At 40.3% G+C, this 23,451-nt stretch overlaps 3 protein-coding genes across 3 annotated transcripts; 1 reads left to right on the forward strand and 2 right to left on the reverse strand.

Annotated features, from left to right (window-relative positions):
• Nucleotides 1-1,065: 1,065 nt before the first annotated feature.
• dusp12 (dual specificity phosphatase 12) lies at nucleotides 1,066-7,116 on the reverse strand. The gene is made up of 9 exons (XM_079348556.1): nucleotides 7,048-7,116; nucleotides 6,884-6,960; nucleotides 6,081-6,342; nucleotides 5,627-5,740; nucleotides 5,207-5,325; nucleotides 4,660-4,747; nucleotides 3,651-3,742; nucleotides 1,494-1,573; nucleotides 1,066-1,320 (listed from the first exon to the last, which is right to left on the reverse strand). Exons 3-9 carry the CDS (start codon nucleotides 6,338-6,340, stop codon nucleotides 1,177-1,179), a joined length of 897 nt encoding a protein of 298 aa, XP_079204682.1. The 5' UTR covers nucleotides 6,341-6,342; nucleotides 6,884-6,960; nucleotides 7,048-7,116; the 3' UTR covers nucleotides 1,066-1,176.
• Nucleotides 7,117-9,212: 2,096 nt separating this feature from the next.
• Nucleotides 9,213-10,414, forward strand: LOC306827178 (H-2 class II histocompatibility antigen, A-U alpha chain-like; the record flags this gene model as incomplete). Its single annotated transcript, XM_079348847.1, has 4 exons — nucleotides 9,213-9,270; nucleotides 9,422-9,682; nucleotides 9,760-10,041; nucleotides 10,142-10,414. 4 exons carry the CDS (start codon nucleotides 9,213-9,215, stop codon nucleotides 10,264-10,266), a joined length of 726 nt encoding a protein of 241 aa, XP_079204973.1. The 3' UTR covers nucleotides 10,267-10,414.
• Nucleotides 10,415-11,863: 1,449 nt separating this feature from the next.
• Nucleotides 11,864-14,586, reverse strand: LOC306827139 (rano class II histocompatibility antigen, A beta chain-like). Its single transcript, XM_079348806.1, has 5 exons — nucleotides 14,507-14,586; nucleotides 14,127-14,387; nucleotides 13,115-13,396; nucleotides 12,492-12,602; nucleotides 11,864-12,202 (listed from the first exon to the last, which is right to left on the reverse strand). Exons 1-5 carry the CDS (start codon nucleotides 14,559-14,561, stop codon nucleotides 12,171-12,173), a joined length of 741 nt encoding a protein of 246 aa, XP_079204932.1. The 5' UTR covers nucleotides 14,562-14,586; the 3' UTR covers nucleotides 11,864-12,170.
• Between the last annotated feature and the right edge of the window lie 8,865 nt (nucleotides 14,587-23,451).

The raw sequence follows: 23,451 nt of genomic DNA on the forward strand, positions 1-23,451 counted from the left end.
TGGGTTGTACATTGAAGTTGTGCCACAATTTCAAGCCAAAAAACCTTATTTCTTTCTGTGAGTAACGACCAATACTTTAATCAAGAAAATCCACTTTCCTGTAAAGACTTATCTGAGCAATAGATCTCATTTGAACACTTGAAATAAAAGCCTGGCCTGACCATCAAAGGGCCAGACAGAGAAAGCACAGATCCACATGGTTGAGGGTTTTCCTGTGACTCACATCCTCCATACTGCAGCTCCTTTGCTTTCCTCCTGTGGTTCCTTTAACCCTTTCTGGTATCAGCTTACAGGAAGCTGAAGTCCAGATGACAGTAGGATTCATCTGTTTTATTAATGCGATACATTTCCCCTGGAGTGATCGTGGCAGGTATTTGAGGTATAAACACAACAGATGTCAGATTGTGTTTTAGGAGATTTTCCAATTTGAAAAGAGATATGGAGTTATGGGTAAGTTAGAACAACTTTGATGTGAGAAAGTCTGGTAACACTATCCTTAAACAAATCATGGACACAAAAATATTCTGCTGTACAATTTGTGGATTTGAAGACTGTAAGTCCCTGACAGAAAGTCTACCTGCAGTCGTGTTTGTGTTAAATAAAGGTTTTTAGGGTCACCTTCTACCTCCTGAGATGATCGCTGGTTTACAGAGAATATAACTGTGACTGATGTTAACTATCTATAACAAGCCAGCTGAATTCCAACAGATACATCATTGATCTGTGCAGCTGCTGTCCTCCGTTTCGTCTTCTTGGTCCCTGATCTCCTGGTCACTTTGTCGTTGTTTTTTTACAGTGTGGTCGTTTATAACGTGATATTAATCTGTACGATCAGCTGCCTTCCTCCCACACAATGAAAAACCCAAGAAAATACAATTAAACAGTTATTGTTACAAGAACATTATGAATGTGTTATAGTATATACGCCACAGTGATAGCCTATATTTATGAATTATTAAGAGCACAAATAATTCATATTCCAATATTATTTAGAGCCCCTGTCAGTCATGGGCCATTAAAATCTAAAATCTTATCTATGTTCACAATCATTCAAGAGAAGTTCAATCAATGCAAAACAAATGATTTATTATGGATGGAAAGTAAGCAGGTTCTCTCTGATGGACACACAAACCCGCCTGTTGGTCCTGTGAATAATGCGTCTCTGCGTTAGTCGTGTTACGTCGGTACGTTCAGCTGTCGAATCTCGTCCACTCTGTTACGGTGCAGCTGAAAGGCGGGAGTGACCCAGCGACCACACGAACACTGATCTCCACACCAGCTGAACGAGCCCAGCTTCGAGCTACACTTAGGACACAGGAGCTACAAAAAGAAAAAAAATACACATTCAGAGTGAATCAAACCCAAAACGTTACAGACACACACAGACGAAACAAACATGTCAGAGAGGAGGGAGAACCACAGGAACAGTTTCATATCAGTGAACTGAAAGGTGAACTTGGTTGAAAGAAGTGAGCGTGTGGTTGATGTCATACCTGTCCATCCATCACTCCAAGCAAAGCCTTTTCCATCCACTGCACCGGTTCAATGAAGTAAGACGTACACTCCACGTTTCCTGGACAAGAAAACTTTCACAGTCATTATGACTGAAGACATTCACATGTTTTCATTGTTCTCCTCATAGTGCTTTGTTGTTGTTGATGTTGACAAGGTGTCTATGGCTACTTCTCATCTCTCGTAGAGGTTCATCGAGATGGCGCCGCGGACAGTCGTTTTAAGTCGAGGTTTTCGCACCAATACATCCAAACCAATTCCTTGTATATGTAAAACACGATTCTGATTATTTCCTCTCTCCTCCATCCTCGATTCAACTAGAAGTCATAAAATAACTCGGAGGAGGAATGATCGAGGAACGAGAGCATCTTTCCAGACACGCCTCCTTATCCAAACTCAGTGATTGGACGCTGCAGCGGATGAGCCTTCAAACTCAGCAACATGAGCAGTTTTTATTATAAGGGAGGAAAGACGGACGTTAACAGAAAACTGTAAACGCCTGTAAAGAGTCTGTGCTGGGATTAAAAACAGTTTGACATATTAAAACATAACAGGGATGTAAGAGTGAAGGCCGATCACTCCCGACGTTTACTCTTCATTTGAGCCATCAAACAAAAAGTCTGTTAATTTATAGAGTTCAAACCAAAAGATCCTAAACGACTGGATCGTCAGAAACACGTCACATCCGTCTCAAGGTTCGAAAATGTCTTCCATCCTGTTTCGCTGGAATTTAGATCCTAATAAAAAAACTGTCAACAATCCTGAGACATCTTCAGTGTTCGTCAAAGTTCACCATCAAATCAAAGCTAATCAGGATGAAATGTTTTAATATTAAAGCTTTTAGCGACTAAGTGTTTATCAGCAGGTGGAAGGTCGTGTTCAGGTGTTATCGGTCATAAAGAGACTGAACACTGTCACTGTGTGTGTTTGATTAGAAACAACACAGAGTGTGTTTGTGCAGACATGAACAGCTGATGTCATCATCACAAACGTGACGCTGTAGAGGAAAGTCTCGTTCCTCTCCCCTCTGCTTCGTTTCCTCGCGTCTCTGCGTGCGTCTCAGGAGGGAGGGACATGGATGTGATTTAAGGACTCTTTTAGATGAATTTCTTTCTCCTCGTCGATATTCACCTGAGAATGTACACGCCACTCTTTCACACACACAGCGTGTTGATGTGGGAGTTTGATTTAAACATGCTGTCATGAAGACTTCAAACATCTTTCCTGTTTACAGAGCAGCATGCCTCGTGTCTTACTGAGCACTCCTTTAACTGCTCCTGTTCACTCATTGATATTTTAAACAACGTGCTTACTCATACTAGACATCGTGAGTGACCAGCGACTCAAGCACACCACTAGGTGGCAGTATTTCACCAGTAATGGGTTTGACTGTAAAGAAGAACAAATGGACGGAGAACTTCAGAGAAGGTGTTGTGAATGTGAAGCGTCACAGTTTGATGAGTGGAGTGAACTCATCAGTCATGTCCGCTCGTCTTTTTACCGTTCAGTATATAAAAACCAAACGTATTCAGCGGCATCAGTTCTGGAGACATTGGCTCTGATGTAATGGAGACAGTTTCATGGTAAATGATTGCCCTGATGTCCTTCGGCTTGTCCGTCTCGTCTCTTTGTGATTCACAGACTCTCTGATCATGAAAGACAGTCAAGATCTGCTCCTTTCTTAAAGGCAGGGCGGTCATTTAAAAAAAAAAAAAAAAAAACTAGCATGATTTTGAAAGTAGCATCCTCTCCATTCTCCGTCTTCACCCCCTCCCCCCTGCGGTCCCTCACAAGCCCCGCCCCCTCACTGACATGCACTAGTGCCATTGGTCCAGAAGCAGATTTCAGCTCATGCTTGCATTGAGTCGAGAGGCTTGATTGGTTTATAAAACGTGGTCGAGTGCAGACATTGGTTGAAGTTTTTAGGTGTTTACAAACTGCTACAGATGAAAGAGTTTGAGTTATTAACATGAGTTATTCATTCCTGTCAGGACCTAAAGACAATTTCAACCACAATCTTAAAAAGTGTATCTGGAGAAGATGACCCACCCTGCCTTTAAAGACGACAGTTATGATGTGGCTCTGTTTACATCCCGGTGTAAATGATGGATTGACTGAGTGCGTGTGCGGATCATTACCCGTGACGTTACGGACGTTCTTGTGACCAAAGGCTTGCGCTCCTCCTCCTACAGGATGACTGAGAATACTGGAGCTACGAAACAGAGCACGTCTGCAGGGGAGAAGATGAGCACAGAGCTGGATTATGTTTCCTCTACTGGTTTGAATGGACTCAGGAAAACAAACAAACACAGCTCATGTTAAAGAAGAATTAGAAAACAGCAGTTTGATGCTCTTTCAGTGTCTTTGTCACGATGCAGATCACAACATAAAAAATCTACTTTTGATCCAAATGGACTCCCCAGAACTTGTTCTTATAAGTGTGTGACGTTTTACCATGTCATCGGAAAAAACCCAGTAGCCCTGTAAATGAGCTTCTCAAACCTGGGAAACAGTTTTCACTGAAACTTTAAAATCTTTGAGCTGAAACTTTTGCATCAACACATTTAGACTTTTAAAAGTGGCAGAGTGCTCTTATGTCTTTTACACATCAGTGGATTCATGGCTGCAGTTATAGAGTGACTGATGTGTAATGAACAAAGTCAACATCATGATACACTCCCATACTGGTCCCATACTGGTCCCATACTGGTCCCATTAATACATGTGAAAATATGTGAAAATGCACTAGTGACTTCTAACGAGTGTTTTATGTGCACTTGATAAGATAAAGCAGCTTCGTCGTCTCTAAAGTACAACTGGATGAGACAGATTGGAAAAGGACATTTATTGACTGTGTGCAGAAATGATTAGCACCTGATCAGCACCTTTATGATCAATATTAGAAATCTCAAAGTGAAGCTCAGAGCTGCTCAGCTTTAACTAACAGAATGAGTCTTCCCCGTCTCATCATCACAGCTGCTTCATGTTGAGTATTAGACCGAGCAGTCACATACATTCACCTTTATTACTAGCACTGCAGCTACAACTCCACAGTATTGATTGTTGTGGTTCAGGCTGCAGACAGCTGGAGCTGCTTTTTAAAGTGACTGGAGGTAACGTTAGTGAGGAGCTGATGAAGTGATATACCTGCACTTCCTACAACGGTAAGACACTTCAGAGGAGCTGGAGGTGGTGGGGTCAACGGCGAAAAGCTCTTTGGGAACGTACTGCAACTCTGCACACACACACACACACACACACACACACACACACACACACGAAGTCAACAACAGAATAATGATCAGTTAGATAAGATAATCCTTTATTCATCTCGCAAGCGGAGAAATGTACTGTGTTACAGCAGCAAAGCAGGATGGCAGAAGAAAATCACATAAAACAATATGCATTAAAACAATAACCAAGAGCTAGTAAAAAAAGATATTCATCACCTGAAGAGCGAGTAAAAATATGCATCAAAAAGGAACAGTTGAAATGCCAGTAACTTAAAGATGTAAGTCTGTGTTAACAGTATGAACACTGTCATGCACAGTGTGTATAAGGATGGACATGATATTGCATAATTTGTAAATAAAGAAATATTGCAATGCAATTAAATAAGTTGTCCTGTGTGTGCGTGTGTGTGTGTGTGTGTGTGTGTGTGTGTGTGTGTGTGTGTGTGTGTGTGTTTTGTTACCAGAGTATTTCTCCGACAGCTTGCTCAGTCTGTACTGTTTGTAAAGCGGGCTGGAGGTGTCCACTTCACAGTGCATGTCTTCATACAGACATAACTGCTGCTCAAAGCCGCTGTTCACCCTGAAAGACAAACAGCTGTTCTTATTTCCTGTCCAGCAGCTGAACTCTTATACATGCTGATACAAAGTGTTGGTCCAAATCCAGTGCAACAACATTTCTGTACATGGTCTAATGTAGTTTACTACATTAATCTAAGGTCAACGATTGGTGTCAAGGGGAGTTTTTGGTTCTAAAACGGGACCAAAGCAAGTACAAACATATTTTCTTTACTCTTCAATATGACCACTGATATTTAAAGGAAACTTTCCTTTTTTTATGTACACTCGACAAACATACAGTAGTGAAGAGGAAGTGAACTCACTCTACATCCTGTTTGACAGTCTTCAGTCGGTGGTACGCCTCACTGAAGCCAAGATGGTAGCGCTTCATTAGATAGGCAGTAATGATGGCAGCACTCCGACTCCGAGCAGCCTGACTGACAAACACAGAAACAATCCATCATTTGTTTACATCATGCAGTCAGTGACTGCAAGCGTTCAGGGCCAGACGTAATCAGTTTATCTCTAAACGATGTTGAGACAATAAGGCCGGTGAAGGAGTTCTTCTGATTCATTTATTGAGCTCATTTGATCCTGAATCAGTGTTCAGAAAAATAACATCCATTCTTTTGTTGCTTCTTTTTATTTTGAATCAGCAGCAGAAAATAAAAAAGGAGCATTTTTCAACTAGTTGCTTTTTTGTCGTCAGTACTCTTAAAGAAATCACATCAGCAATCACAGCTGGAAGAAGACAGCCGAGTAGATTCTGGTGCTCACCAGTGAACAAGTGCAGCCCCACCTCCATCCACCGCCTGCTGGATGAAAAGGAAGCAGTCATCCATGTGACTCAGGAGGTCCGAGGTCTTTTCATCCAGAACATTGACCCACTTCTTGCAGAAGGCCTCAGCAGGAAGTGAAAGGGCAGAGTCCACAGAGTCCACCGACAGGATGTGAGTGACCGCTGCGTCAGTCAATCCCTGACTATCGTTCAGGTCAGCCGCAGAGCCGATGTAGAGACCTGGATCCACCAGAAGCATGACTGGACGGGAGAGACAGACACACAGCTGCGTGTTTAAAGTACTCACACAGTAAATGTGCATGGCCCTGAATTTAGGATCTGAATAATATTTAACAAAACCTTTGAAACTGACAGTTCTTACATGTACTTCCAGATCCCTAAACATTTACTGCCATTATTATTATTATGATTCATGTCAGACAGGAACAAACAGCTCACATCAACAGAGAGCCAGGAGCAGCATGCAAACACTTAGAAGGAGCAAATGTTTGGGATTACAGTGATTTAGTCAAGAAAGGCTTGGAGCACATGCTGCAGACTTTAAAGGTGCACTCTGCAGGTTTGGTAGAGAAGACATGTGGTGCATGTTCAGAAGTCAGTATGCAAACCGTGCTCTGGTCCCTGATAAATGCTCTATGAGGAGTTATGATGGGGGGATCAGCTCTACTAAAACTATCAATCACATTAAGTACATAACTTTAAGTTTATATGGCCAGGTGAACTTGTCAATAAAAATATATTTTTAAAAAGGATGGGCACGAGGATAAAGGCGTTAACTCACCTTCTCGCGCAGCCTTCACTTTATTCAAGCTCTCCCACCGGAAGTCCGCAGTCTCCTGTTTTAACTTCTGATGAACTCTGTTGAGTTTAAAGTATCTAAACAGCAAACGACACAGAGTTAAGTAGTTATCAACAACGTTTTCGTTTGTGGGGTAGTGGACTTACTTTTTCTTGGACTTTATTTGCTGACATCAGAGGAGAGAGGCTGAATGCTGCCACCTGCTGCACCGGAGTCTGTTTACTTCTTCTTCGGAGTTTTTCTGCAAGGTGCAGCCTCTCCTGCATCGTCCTCGTTAAATATTAAACTCAATTATCCTTTTTCTCCATACTCTCCCATCCAACTCTTGATTTTATTTTTATTTTTTTGCAAAAAATAAATATTTTTTTCTAGAAAACACAACTTTAAAGTCACTGTAAACTGTTTTCGAACATGTTTATAATAAATAATTATAATATAATAACTGATTTTGCAATAAAGTGCTTGTTCTTATATTGGCCAGGCTACTCTACTTCTGTATTCAGTATTTCCACCTTTAAAACTATATTAATGACATTTAGAGATGATTGATTTAAAGATGACCCGTAATCCAGACTAACTAAACTTCACAGTTCAGGGTTAAGGGTTTGGGTATCATTGGATTATAATCTTCTTCCTCTCCTTTTAAAACAAAAAACAAAAGGACCGTTTTACATTTGAGTCAAAAAACATCAAACAAACCAATATTTGGCCGTTGTTCAATTTTTGTTTGTCCTTTTCTCCTTTTCCCTTTTTTTAAATTTGAAATTGTAAATCAGCTGTTGAAGTGCGTTTTTCATTCTGTGCCTGAAACTAGAAACAAGAAGTCACAAGATACGGTTCGGACATGAAAGTGTAAAACGTTTTTAGACCATTTAGACGTTTTTTAACTGGACCTGATACGAGGTCACTTTTCAGCGGTATGTTAAAATCAGATTAAAAACATAGAGGAAGAGAGAATATAAAGCAGGCACAGGATCCATCACAGGCGGTGATAAATCATTAACAAGGCTCACAAAAGCTACATAAAGATCCCTTTATTGGTCATTTTTAATTTAGACATGAAATAACTTAGTTTGACTTGTGTGATATGATTTAGTGGGCCTGTCATCTTTCTAAAACAAACAACAACAAAATGCCCAGCAGAGGTCCCCACAAATAATTTAAGAAACCAAATCCCTTCTAAAATATGATCAGACTAAGATTATTCTTTTTATGGCTCGCAGTGTTTACTTATGTCAACATGTTTATTCAAAAACTTTTATTAATATGTTTTGCTTTCCAGGGATACAAGTGTTTCTATTAGATGGATCAGTTCTGTCTCTCTGGACTTCATGGACTTCCACATAGTCCTGCAGTAAGCCATAACATTGAGACTGATTCTGACATTTTGCTCAGTTATCGTCTGTGTCACTCTATAGCGTATATAACTGGATACCTTGCATGTGACAATCTCATCAGCTGTAGTGGAAATAAAAAATAAACTCTCAAACTCTGGATCTTATGCAGTCATTTTATGCTTTTTGATCATCAAACTCAAAGTCTAAACTGAAAAAAACAAAATCTTCTTCAAATAAATGCTATCGGTGTTCTGTAATGCCAGGTTGCCATGTTTCACCTGTGCTTTAGACTTCCCTTTTATTTTTTGGACTTGCTCCATTCAGTAAGCACCCTGGCTTACAAACAAGACAGCCTTCAATAAAGGGGCCACAATACTTATTATTACTACTTTTGCTTTACATAATTATTTAACGTTTTTTTTAAATTCTTTTTAATGAGGAACTTTGTAGTTTTCATCCTCTGACCCTTTAAAGCTGTTCAAACCAGCTGATTATCTAAGACTGTAGCAAAGTTTTGGTTGGGTCCTTTCGGTGGCACTGCTGCGACATTTATGTGTTTTATTTTTAATCTCTGTAACTGCAGCGCAGAGTCCAATAAAAATTCCACATTGGGAAATACAGCACATCTTGATCTTGTACACAATAGAAATTGTTCTTAGGGGATTTTTGAAGTGCACTTCCTCATCACTTTTCTGCTGCTAAATATGTTATTCAGGTCAAACTGGTTTGTCTGCTGTAATGAAACGTTTGAAAAAGGATGGGAAAATCTCTTCCTTCCAAACAATCTGTTTAAAAGCAAGAGTGAGTCAGTTTCTCTGATCCTCTGATACAGCAGTGCAGGTTTTTCTGATTCTCCAAAGACTTGTAAAGAACTTACTTCAGCGACACTGTCCTGAGGTTTTGTTCAAGATACAGATACATATTTTTTGTTCATGCAGAGAGAGAGAGAGATGATACCGTCGTGCAGCTGCACCATGAAGCGATCTTCTCTCCTTATTCTGATGCTAAACGCCGTCTGCACCTTTTCACAAAGTAAGTTTAAAATGTACTTCTTTGTTCATGCAGAGAGAAATCTTTCAAGGCAGAGTTCCTGAAGAATATACGATTAAGTTCATCAGACTGAATCTTTATGTTTATTTCACAGGTTTGCACTCATTTCTAATTGTACTTCCTTTGTTTTCAGTTCCCAGTGAAGTCGTCTTTGTTTTGGGCTGTGACGAGAACACAGTGGAAGTTCAGTATGAGTTTGATAATGAGGAGATTTTATACATGGATTTTCAAAGAGACGAGGTTGTTTACACTGTGCCTCCTGTTATTATGCTAAACCCAAGTGAAATATTTAGTGGCATACACGTGTATAACGATGCTTTGAATTTAAAAGAAACGTGTAAGCTAATTCTTGCTGTTCTGAAAATTGAGGCAAAAAATCCACCAGAGGAAACAGGTGAGCAATTTATCAGTGTTATGAAATGATTATTAACTTCTGAAGAAGGTTTTTAATAATATCTCACCCCTTTGAAGACCCCCCTGTGAGCGTCCTCTACCCTGCAGACGAAGTTCAGTTTGGACTTGAAAACAGCCTCACTTGCTTTGTAAACCACTTCTACCCACCTGGAGTCAAAGTCAGCTGGACTAAAAATGGCCTCCCAGTTTCAGAAGGGGTGTCACTCAGTCGATATTATCCCAATGAAGACCAGACCTTCCACCAGTTCTCATCCCTGACATTCACACCAGAGGAGGGGGACATTTACACTTGCACGGTGGAGCACGTAGCTCTGGACCGGCCTCAAACCAGGATCTGGGGTGAATGTTTGATCTTTCGCCACTTTAGGACTTTAAAAACCCAAACATGTTTGATCGTGCCTCTAGTCATGATGCATTTTCTTTCTGTCTTTCTCCACAGAACCAGACTTCAGTCATCCCAGTGTTGGACTCGATGTTTCCTGTGGAGTGAGCGTGACTGTGGGCTTGTTGGGGTTCGCAGGTGGAATAGTTTTACTCGTTAAAGGACACCTTAGACGCCAATGAATGCTCAATTTGAAAAAGATGTGATAATGGTGATAGTCTGGTTTTAAGACTGCTGGGGATTTGTATTCTTTCCTTGTTTCTTTAACTGCTCATTTAACAACTTACGGTTTGAGGTTATGGAACAAAACATCTATAAATTCAATATTTCTTCAGCACACACAAGAAAAACATGTGTGAACTTTAAATATAACTCGTGCCAGTTTATATTTAGCTTTAAAATGAGACTTGTATGTATGAAGGAGTAATTCCACATTCTAAGGAATCAAATCATAAATCATAAAGCTCTTTTCTAACATGTGTCTCTTATTAAAAAAAAACAATTAAGAGAAAAGTCCACCCTCTCTGTTATTGTCCTCTGAGTCTGCCTCCTTACTATAATCCACTGGGCATGGTGCGAGGAAGTCTTTCTAAACACAGCTCACCTGCATTTAAAGCGACAGAGAGCTTTATATGCATGATACGATACAGGATCAGAGGGGATCTTTAGTAAAATACAGATATGTTTTTTGGAGCTCTGAGATTTATTTAAATGTGCATGTTCAATGAGATCATGCTCCATGGCGCACAGCTGTTTGCATGACAAAATAATGAATTAATCATTATTAGATTCATTTAATGTAAAAACTGCATGATTTCCCTTTAGGCTATTTATTTTTATTACGTTTCACAGACAAACAGCAGAGTCACAAAGGAAACAGCAGCCACTCAAAGAAGACAACAAACAGGACGACAGAGAAGCACTTGAAAATAACTGATCAGAACTTATTTGGTTTGTGGCCTGAACAGGTGGTCCAAATGTGTTCATTTAGACCGCTACCAGAGGAGGGTATTAATACAGTCTTTACATGTCTAAGTGATGGACAATAAGTTTAAATAATCTGATGTACATTTAGAGTGCGTGTTTGGTTTGAAGGTTTCCTGTTCTGACAGTCTGAGACTGTTAAACGTTCATCTGAGTGACGGGCAGAAACTGTTCTGGAGTCGTTCTGAGGGTTTGAACAGCTTGTAGGAGTCACAGTTCTACCTGCCCATTTCATGACCCAGGGCTGGTCTAAACCCTGTATGGGGGGCAGGTCAGCACCGAATCAGGCCCCTTTTTGAGCTTTAAGCCTGAAAAACAACAAAACAGTTTCTTCGCAGTTGTTTTTTATGTTTGACACCACTGCTGTCACAGAGGTGTCAGATCATTTGACTATCTTACTTTGTCGGTCAAAGCACTTTGTTACTGTTTTTAAAGGTTATTTATAAATGAAAGTTATTTTTATTATCTGCACACTGCCAAAACAGCGTTTCTTTAGAAGCAAATATTCAAAATAAATAAGTCGATTGTCTAATAAAAGACAGTAGGATGACATATTTCATCAAACACACGTGTATGAGATCATCAAAGAGATAACAGGCAACATGACGCATGATGGTCTCAACTTTTTCTGGTCAAGTTATATGAGTAAGGTATTGTACAATTTATTTGGCCTAGAAGATTTTTAATTCTTTATTTGTCCCACAAGGTGAGAATGTTTTCTCTGCAGCCATAAAACAACATTTAACATCATTCACACAAAACATAAAACACAGAGCATAACCAAATAATGTCAGGAGAAAATAGTAATGATAATAACACCAGGTCATTCAAAGACTATACATCATTACACCAATATTATTTAGACACATTCAAATTTAGATTTAGAAAGTTTACTACTGTAGTGCTGTGTATACATTTTTAACAAAAGTAATAAAAAATAACATTTTAAGTTTAAATTTAAGACTTTGACCTTCTAACACGTAATATAACCAGAAACCTTTGATGATTAAGTCATTCTATGATAAATGAACTCTCAGATTATTAATTTGTAAATCTATAAAATGAGAGCAGATTAGCAAGCAGGGAGTGACGCTGTATTTCTTCATTCACTCTGCGTCTGCACCAGCTCCCGTCCTAGAACAGAACAAGAGGGACAAGAAGTATATTTGAACACAGATGACTTTTAGTCACAAATAATTCATTCATACTGACATATTGGTCTGACTGTTTGCTTTTGCTTTGCATGGGTTTAAAGAAATGATTTAACGAAGGGATGCCACCTCTTGTACCTAAAAACATGTAACCACACCAATCAAACACAATGTTTGCTGCCTTGTCCATTTAGATTTGATAAATGTTATCCTTAAACGTTAACAAGGAAGAGCATTTTGTTCTGGCCTGTTTGGTGAAATGGTTTTCTCACCATGTGGTTTCTTCTTGTAGTAAACGATCCCTGCTGCGAGGCAGATCATTCCCAGCAGCAGCACGGTCGTCCCCACAGATATCTTGGTCCTGTCCGGCTCAGATATCGGATCTGAAAACACGTTTATCACAAACATGACATCAGATCTACAACCAGTACAAATAAAATACCAAAACACACATGTATAGACGGTATAAAACATAGTATAACACATTGCCTCAGCGATGTCACACATTCTGAAGCCTAGTTTTAAAGCCTAACAATGGCAGACTCCATATTGGGAATAGTGTCTCAAACAGAGCTGAGGTTGGGCTTAAGCCAGCTGGCAAACATCCTCTGATCAGTCACACCTTTACCTATGAAAACCTCTTTGTCTTATAATCAGAGTACAACATGTGACAATGAAGACATGAGCTGATTCTCCTTTACCTGTCCTTTCACTTCCTGGATCGGTTGAGCTTCATTGTCAGTAAAGGCAGCAAACGAGCTTGCCGGCTGCATAAATATGTCACACAACTAATTGTAGTTGTTGGATGATAGAAATGATAAGTGACCTGATTAGGTAAAATAATCCCTCCACTCGATGAGACGGTTTAACATCACACTTTCTCTCACTCGCTCACCCCACTCATAGAGTTTGGGCTTCTGGAAACTGGCGTGCTCCACCATACAGGCGATTTTCTCTCCAGCTCTGGGAGTCAGCTCAAGGTAGGAGTGGATCTGATAAAACCAATTTCCATTGGGCAGCTCCTCAGTGGACGTCACATCAGTTGTCTGCTCCTTTCCATTTCTCAGCCACGTCACATTGATTTGTTTGGGGTAGAAGTTGTACGCACTGCAGACCAGCATTCGTGGGTGTTTGCTGTCCGTGACTTCAAATGATCTCAGCCTGACCGAGGGCTCGACTGCTCCAAAGAAAAGGTCGCCATTAAATGATACATAATAAAAAACATTGATGTGGTGACAGTTTCACATTAATGTTTGAAATAGTTTATGACAGCTCATCAATAACTTAGCAATAACATTGCACAAAGAATAAACTGTATTTCTTATTATAAGAGACTAATATGCTGAAATATGCTTCAGTGCTCTTCAGTGGTTTCTCCTCTACATTTATCAAGCTGAGCCATCAGGGACCCACATGTACAAAGAAAATTAAATTAAAATTTATGCTGTTTTTTATATATTTTAATTGATTTTATGCTTCCCTACAAGTCTACCTGACTAAGTAACCTGATATTTTTGAGAGAAGATTTTTTCACCCAGTTTTATCAACAGACCTTTGAAAGAATTTAATGTATTACCATTATTTGAGTTAGACAGAGCTGACATTACACTATCGAACAAAGTACAAAAAAGGGCAAAATATACTTTTCTTATTTCCTCATCTTTTCAAAATGTAACTTCATAAAATAAAATGCCTGATAGCTTTGCTTTTATTTCCTGTTGACTGGAGCTAAACATTCAATTATTAGAAAAAAACATGGATAATCATATTTTTTCATGAACATGTATGTTCCTCTTGTATTCATGTATTTGTCACATGTAGGTTGGCTTCTTCTTGGTATTATTGTCCTGTACTGTATACTAATTAAAACCACAATAAGACATTAGTATAGTATTATTTGTTTTTACCTGAATGTGAACGGAGCTGTAATGTCATTGGGACGTGGGTCTTGCAAGCCTTAAAATTCCTTTCCTCTTGTCTCAGAAAGGCCGGGTTATTGTTGAGCTGGTCTACAAGTTTTCTTCCCCTCTCTGTGAATCCGACAGCTTTCCCCAACGTGCTGTTGTATTCTCCCCACAGCACCTTATTGAAGTAGATTTGTCCCAGATACTCAACATCATCTGGTGAAGTAAACATGCAGCGAAGCAAGGTGGAACTGAAGAGAGCTTCTATAACAGAAAGCAACAAGTATGAGATGACTTTAAATGTGTGTCCTCAACACACCATGTTTCAAGTCTGCATGCTCTAACAGCAACATAAACAACGTCAAAGTTGTAGGAAAACATACCTGTGCTTGAGAACAGCAAAAGACTTAGCAGTGAAAATACGCTGCATGAATTCATGGTCACTGATGAGAAGAGACGTGAATTGACTTCACACAGAGAACATGAGGAAGTGTAGCAGCATAAAAACATTCTTTAAAGTAGGTGTGGCACAAAGTCTGAGTGCCACACTTCTCACATTGTAATGAGCAAGCCTCATATCTAACGACGTCACCACATGTAAGGTTTTTAAAGTGATGCTGTTCCATAGAAACTCTTTGGTCCTGTGCATGCAGCCTATCACAAGCTTGTTGTTGTTGATGAGAAAAAAAAAGTCCACTGTACTTCTATGGTGCGCTTGCTTATCTGGCCCCGGGTCCTTAACTTTCTGAAATTTTGGCCCCTTGAACAATTTAGTTGAATAGCAGCGGCCTAGTGGGTTCTGCAGCTACTCCTCGGGTAGCCATAGCACTCTGTTTATTTAGTACTTTCAAAATGTGAATTCTATAATTTCTCACTTAAAAACAACAAATACAAAACACATGAGTGTGTTAACATGCCGGGTTTTATTTGGGCTTTAAGTATCCTGTTTTTGTATTTGTGCTTATAAACATCATCCTGATTTCAGAAACCTGATTTTGCTATCTGGAGAACTCTGAAAGAAAACAGGATACGGCAGCTTGTATACACCTTACCCCGGTTTCTGACAGCTGCCAACACCTGCGCAGGCGCTGACTCAAAGTGACGTACACGCAAAACAAACATGACGGCGTCTGATTCTGGAGAGAGGAATAACTTTTATACAAGCATGAAAATTGGCATGAACAGTCTCCATGGGTCACTTGACAAGAAAATTATCGGAGACAATGGAAATTTCGCGACGGCGGCCATTTTCCAAGATGGCTGCCACCTTAATGGAGAAATTAAGTGATATAGTAGTTTATTTGGTGATACAAGCAAGAAAATTGTTATGAGCCGTCTCTGTGGGTCACTTGACGATAAGCCACCCACAGGTACTAGAAATTTAACGATGGAAGCCATTTTCCAAGATGGCCACCCCCATAGTGGAGCAGTTATAGGCTTAAGAAATTATTTAGTTGGTGATAGAAGCTTTGGCATGAGCCATCTCATAGGTTCATTTGACAAGAAACCGCCCACATCCACTTGACATTTTATGATGGTGACTGCTGCCCGCCATGTGCATCTTTAAATGATAGAAACGTATTGGGTTCCTCCAAAGGCTCTGTCTAGAGAGATTGTTTGACTGTGTTTTGTCCGACCTCTCAATGATTTGAAACATCATGTGTGCCTGCACAAATAAGATGCAGTGATCAGAATATGATCATGTATACAGGGATATTAATAACCAGGTTTCTCTGTGAGTATCTAAACTTCATATCCCGAATATGAAAAAAAACAGGGATAAGGCTCATAACCGGGATCCATGGAAGCCCACTCACGCACTCATTGGAGAATTAAAACATAGAACCAACACAGGTGATTTGGCCAAGGGGCACAGCATGATCCTTTACTGTGATGTTCGGATGGAAACTCCTTCCAGTCAGTCAGTGCAACAGAACAGTACATAAAGATCACCTTGTTTTCATGTTTTGTTCACCTCTGGGTTAGTATATACTGACACTCTCATGAAGCATATACTTCAAGTTCCCCTGAGCTTCCTGCGTCCTGTTTGACTCAATGTGAGGAGCAACAACATATCAAACACCTGTACTGGCTCTGAACTGCTTATTTCATCTTTCCATAGATGATCGGCTCCCTGGTGGAGATTTAAACTCTCATTATTGTGACACACAAATCACTCACTGAACGTGAATTCATTGGCTGGACTGGCTGACCCTCTTCACTTCTCTCAGTGCAGTATAGATCACAGGAACCTGGTCTGCTGGTAGATCAGAAGACTTCCCACCATGGTCCCTTGTGACTTTCTGCAAACACAATCAGCACAGATAGATGAGTGGTCAGTTCTCTGAAGGTATAAAAGGAGTTACAGCTGGTGTAGTTGATGAAGCACCTACAGTAAGCACAGCCTGCTCTCAGTCCTCTGTAGACCTCTTCCCTTCCTCTGACCATCCTGCTTATATCTCAGATATCATGTCTGCTCTCTAACACCACAGTATGTGAACTATGATGCAGGATGTGAACTCACCTGTTGAAACTATTTGTACCTGACATGCAGCTTTCTGAACAGTAAGCATGCTGCCAGTTTGTTTCCGGCTGTCGACTTTCTTCGTTCAATCTTCATTGTACAGGTTGGATAATGCAACAAGCAGGTCCTTGCTCAATGAAGCAAGAAGACGGTGAAAGCATTAACCATGTTAGGCTGAGTCAGCTGTGGGAGAATGAGTCAACGTATTTTCATTCATCAAGTCAATGAAGCTAAACCCTTTAAACTGGCCTGTTTTATGATACAACATGAACTATACTATACTACATATGAATTATACTTCGTACACAGAGCCACATATGACTATTTGAATCCAAACCCGAGATATGTTTGACGTGGAATCATAGAAAACACAATGATGGGATAGTAAACAGAAGATACCACAGTCAGAGAGTCAAAGCGATAGGCTCAGATTAACAGGAGTCAAACATCATGGTTTTAAAACAAGCTGTTATTCCTCCTGCGCTAATAAGAGATGCTACATTTAGAGTTTTTTTTTAAAGGAAGAGTATAATAGAGTAACACTAAAACAGTTTGGTTAAACAAACAGCTGTTCCTCTTGTTGAAATGTTTTCTTTTGCTTAAATGTTAAATTCTCGTTCTTTAAGGACTGTCTCGCGTCTTGCTTCTCAACTCGTACAAACTGTGAGAATAAAAGTGGGCTGGCATCATCAACTTCCCACCAGTGTTGGTGTCACAGTCTGTGCATGGTCACAATGTGTGGCGCTAATTAAGTTTTATAAGCTGCTTTAATTTCAGCATTTGACAAATAACAAAAGGTCACAGTGACCACACCCTGCCGTGGGCTCCACTGGACGGCTGCCCATCACACATAATGAAGTGTTAGAAAGGAAGTGTGTGGAAGAGAGGAGGCGCAGACAGAGCAGCAGGTGAACAGGAGCACAGTGGGTGGTGTGTTTGTGAGAGCTGCAGTGACTCACTCATATTCACTCATGTAGCAGATGGCCTGAAAGCGCGTCAACATGCTAACTCGTAGCAGATGTGAGTTCACCTTTTGTCACTTTTATAGTTTTAAGAGAGCCCCTCTGTACAGCATGTCATGCAATTAGAGCAACCTCCTTCAGCCAAGAGCAACAAAAAGGCAACCATGTGGTTTTTTCGCAGACGTCAGGTCAATGTCATCTCAAACTGATATACCAAACAACTCGACAACAGGGTCAAAAGTTAATTTTAATATTTTAGATTGAGTGTAGAAGACGTCTGTTCAGAGATGTTGTAGGTGAGGGCAAAGCCTGACTGAGTCCCACTGATCATCATCAGATATATGTCCTTAGTCTTACTCCCAAGATGCCCTACTCTTATCCAGAGGTGAACATGTAAACATCTAAACATCTGGACAGTGGGTTAAAGGAGAGAAAAGTATCTACAGGGTTAATGTCAGGTTCTTAAGGGAAACAAAGTACGTTTGAACGAATATGTTGTTTGGCCTGTAAACGGCGGGAACAAGTCTTTAAAAAAATGAATCAAATTAAGTACATTTTGGGAGTATATTTACTTTAAAGGCAGGGTTGGTCATTTCCTCCAGATCCAATTTTTTTACAGATGTTGGTTTAAATTGTCTTTTGGTCCTGAGAGACATTAATATCTCATGTTCTGTGAAAAAGGAACAAAGAAAATCTGCCATCTTTATCAGTTTGTAAGCCGACAAAAACTTCAACCAATGTCTGCCATGAGGTGCCAATCTGATGAACCAATCACACGCCTCCCGGTCTCCCTGCTCGTTCTCTCCACCATGCATGCAGGAGCCCACACTCAAAGCATGAGCTGAGGTCCGTATCTAGACCAATGGCGTTTGTGCATGTCAGTGAGGGGGCGGGGCTTTAGAGGGAGCACAGAGGGGAGGGCGTGTGTGCCAATGGAGCACTGAGGGAATGCTAGTTTTCGAAAATTACCAACCCTTGATGAATTTATTTGTCCAGCAAGGGACAAGGTGAAAGTCGGACAACGATGTTCTGACCTGGTTTAGTAGGAAGAGCGAGTTTTCTTTAAAAAGATTTTTGAATTGTCGTGTGATTGTCACTCCCAAAGTAGGTAAATGATCAAAAATCATTGCATTCCTATAAATCGGGGACAGTTGACTTGTGTGCGTGTTGATCTTGTATCCAGACTGTTGAAGCAGGAAGAGCCCTACCAGCAGAAAGGTAATGGGATTAGAAACATAAGACAGAAGATATTCTGCATAAAAGGAGACTTTGTGTACCCCCCCTTCAGACACCCAGGATGTTCCAGTTGATCTGAAGAGCTACAGAAAGTGACTCTAAGTTCAGACCAGCGAGGATCTGGCTCAGTAGGCAGCCCTTATCGGGCTCTATGGCCCTGATAAGAAGGGCTGGGAGGATACACCAACTTTTGTGACGGGAGATTCATAATTTAATCCAAGATATAAATGACGGTCCTAATCCAAATATGTTGAGAACTTGTAACAAACCGTCAAAAGTCAAAAAGTCAAAAACCGGGTCAAACTCACCCGTGTCACAAACTTTGCAGCCAAACTAATCGGCCTCCCCACTCCCACCCTGTCAGAACTCAACTCAAAGGCCTCGCTCACACAATAGCACTGGACATCACCCACCCTCTCAACTGCCACCTCACCATCATGCCCTCTGGACGCAGGTACAGGTCCCTGCTGTGCAGGAAGGCGCGATAAGGCAGAAGCAGAGTGCCCGCTGTCATTTCAGCCCTCAATAAAATGCATGACACAGATCCACCTCCGTCCCAATCCCCGGTCCCCTCATAACCATATGCACTGTATGTCCTGTTGTCCCCCACTTGAATTTCCCTCGGGATCAATAAAGTATCTATCTATCTATCTATCTATCTATCTATCTATCTATCTATCTATCTATCTATCTATCTATCTATCTATCTATCTATCTATCTATCTATCTATCTATCTATCTATCTATCTATCTATCTATCTATCTATCTATCTATCTATCTATGTATGTCTCCTTGTCACGCTCTGTCGGCGTGCAGCCCTTAAACTGTACTATTTTTGGTGGCAATACACTCGGGGTAATGTTTGGGGTTGAATACAGAATATAAACAGGCGACAGATGCTGAAAAAGGATTAATGATTCTCAACAGTGGATATGATGAGAGGTGGTTGTAAGATGTGTGTGATTTTAGGCCGGATAGGAGCTTCATCCCTCGTGATGGCCTGTTCCTCATTGCAGTGATCTGTACGGAAACAGCAGAACAAAAACGGCTGCCTTGACCACTATTATTATAACGTTTATTTATTTATAAGTATGTTTTGACGTAGTTTAAGTGTACATCATTTTTGTTCATTTAAAATACGAGTTACTCCAATTGTGTGAGGAAATTATTTTCTGCATTATTCTCTTATGTGTCCTGATCCTTGTGAGGCATCGTGTTAAAAAAAGATAAATATCTATAAAAGTCTTTCCACATCAACCCAAACTAAATGCCTCACCACACTGGTCCTCATTTATCCCTTTATTACTTTCTGTTCTCCCTGTGGACACTTTTTACGACCGCTACACCGAGCTGAACAATTGAACATCACAAAATGTTCAAACCACATGACATCAGTTTTCAGTGACTCAAACGCCTCATTGAAACAGAAGATGTTAAGTTATAAACACTAGGTGGACTTGGACTTGACGTTTCTCGTCGTCTACGATACTTGAAGCTGCTTTACATTACATGTCACATTGACCCATTCACCCCACGTTCACACATTAATCAGTGCTCTCTTCAGAATAAAGCTTCACCGCATCGTTTTATGTTACTGAATTGATCAAAGAGTCTTTATGAAAACTCTGTAAAAAGTGGGACCCATTTCTACATTATTCTGAAAACGCTTCTAGAAATCTAATTTGATGTTGACTGTTTCGAATATTGTGTGATGTCAATGTGTGTTTTTCCTTTGATGAAAAACCCAATAAAGATAATTTAATAATAAATTAAATGGATCCCATTTGTTCCCTGTAATTAACTTTTTGTTGGTCTTAAAGGATGTTGTAGGCTCTTTTACACATAGGTTGTCACATCTATGCAGATGATACACAGCTTTATCTTTCACCTTCCCCAGAAAACCGCTGTCCCAGATATTAAATGGCCCAATGCATCGAAGAAATGCTGCTGGTTGTTACAACATTTTCTACAGCTTAACAAAGATAAAACGAAGAATCTGATTGTAAGCCCACAAAGAAAAGAGCTCTTAATCTTCATCATCATCTTTTCCTCTTCAGCATGTCGTCATTGATTCAGATCTAAACTTTCAGAAGCACATTACAGCGTGTGGTTTTTAGTTTATGATTTGTTTATCTCTGTCTTCTGTATTGAGTTTATGTTTGTATGAAATGTGCTATCCAAATAAAATTGATTTGAATGTCCACGCAAAACAAATAGAATAAAATAAACCATTATAAACACATAAATGTGAAGCCAGACTTGGTAATAAAATGAATGAATAAGTGTTGTTAAAGTTAACTATGTAATTATTCTAAATGAGCTTTGTTACATTCCCTGTCTGTAAATCTTCCTGTGTGTAGGAGTTTAAATGCATCTTGGCAGATTCATTAAGGTGGTAGGTGTGTTACGAGAGTGCTTTCTCTCTTATAAAAGAGCAGATGACTGACTGATTGAAAGAAAACTAAGAGAGCAAACACACTGACAGGTTCAACGGATTCACTTTGACTCTGATCGAACACGAAAATGTTTCTGTGGCTTCTGTTGCTCGGCTTTGAGATAGCCTTCACTGCTGCTTCTGGACCAGGTAAGACATGTTACTTAATGTTTATTGGAAATACACACGTTGTATTTTAAATACCCTTTAATGCCATCCTGATTACTGCTAGAGCACTGTAAACAAACTAATCTTGTCCTGTAGTTTCCACAGTGAGCCTCGACCTTATTAGACTGTCAGATAATGTTGGTGATATCATTTATTTATTATGTTGGGATTCACATCTGATTTTATGTAATTATTTTAAATTTCAGACGCTTTGTTTACGCCTCGATCTTGGCTGATTATTGTCAGACAGCTTTAACATGTCATATGTCCACAGTGTTGCTTTAATGTCTTTCTAGGCAGCTGTGTGGGTCGCTGTGGCGAGAGCTTTGCCAGAGGCCAGTCGTGTACCTGTGACTTCAGCTGCCTCCAACACAATGAGTGCTGCCAGGACTTTGAGGCTACTTGCTCCACTGGTAAGACCCTCCAAAGACGAGTTTACTCAATGCATAAAAACAATGTTCCCTTCAGCATGTTGTCATGGTGACCTTAAAATCATGAGCTGAACTCACTCGTGAAGATAAGCAAAGACAGGTGTGTCACTTCTCTTGTCATGTTTTTAAGCTCATTTGAATTGTAGTCTTTGCTTGTTGCACTCAGAATGAATGAGAGGTTTTTCAGGAGCCAGACGTGGTAATGACTTCAGATGGTGACAGATCAGTTCTGCTGAGTTTAAACAGTGTCATGTGACAATGAGTGTCTGTGCCGTGCCTTCACAGGACTTTTACCCACGTTATTATCATGGTAAATAAGACAACACGCACCCTGTAGGCCCCATTCATCTCTATGAGTTACAGACATACAGCTGATTAAGACACTGTGGTCCGGAGTATTAAAGGTTGAGGTAAATGAAAATGGAGCACAGCACAGGATCAGATGCAAATAGTAAATAATGGGAAGCTTTGACCAGGGTTGTCTCAGTGCAGTACCCAGACTGAGACAGTCATTATTTTCTAATGTCAGAAACGTTTACAGAAAACAGAGGGATCAAGAGAGGGTCTCTTAAAGTGTGTGTTTTTAAAGACAGACGGAGAGCAGGTGTTTATAGTTCAGCTGTTTTTTCTTCAAACGAGTAGGATGGCAGTCTGACGGACGGATGAATGATTTATAAAAAGTGCTTTCTCGAGCTGCCAGAGAGATTTCCCTGAAGTGATTTCAGTGATGAGGGAGAGCAAGAGTCAAAAGGCTCGCTTAGCAGGGTTCACATTTTGACGAATCTCTTTAATTTTGATAGTGAGGCAAATGAGAAATGGTCCACAGATCTCTGTCGAACATGCAGGCTATAGAGGGGACCAATCACAGGTCGTACTGATTTAAACAGGACTCTGGGTTTATGACCGGGATCAGTAATAAGCTGTGAAAAATAAGTGTTCCTTCCTTTTTTTGTACTTTATATAAAGAGTTGAAGAGCAGCCGTTTTTCATTTTCTCTCTTCTGCTCTGCCTCTATAAATCTTTGTTTCCACATTCAGCCACAGCAGAGAGAATGACTTTAGCTTTTTGAGTCTGACCGGTCTGCACAGTCTGACAGAGAAGTGTGATACTGAAGAGCTCGTCCAAGGTGGAGCGATTTTTAAGATTTTTTATTTTTGGCCTTTTTTTGCCTTTATTGTAGAGGGAGGACAGTGGATAGAGTCGGAAAGGGGGAGAGAGAGTGGGGAGAGACATGCGGGAAATGGCCACAGGCCGGACGCGAACCCGGGCCGCCCGCGCGCGAGGACTAAGCCTCAATACATGGGGTCGCGCGCACTGTGGTGGAGCGATTTTTAACATCTGTTTAAAGTAGTAAAAGCTTGGCACAGTGAGTACATGTAAGAGAGATCAGTGTAGGATCAGGAGGGAGGAGGGAGTGCTACACAGCTTCAAATGTCGGGTCATATAGAAAATAAAAACGTTGAATAAAATCAGAAGCAAGCACAGCGACTGAGAGCAAAAGACATCAATATTGACCAAGAATACAAGATGACTGATGCCAGACCTAAAAGTCCTCTCTAAGGGGAAATAAGA

This window comes from Symphodus melops, assembly GCF_947650265.1.
Source record: "Symphodus melops genome assembly, chromosome: 7".
In the NCBI taxonomy this organism is placed as follows: Eukaryota; Metazoa; Chordata; class Actinopteri; order Labriformes; family Labridae; genus Symphodus; species Symphodus melops.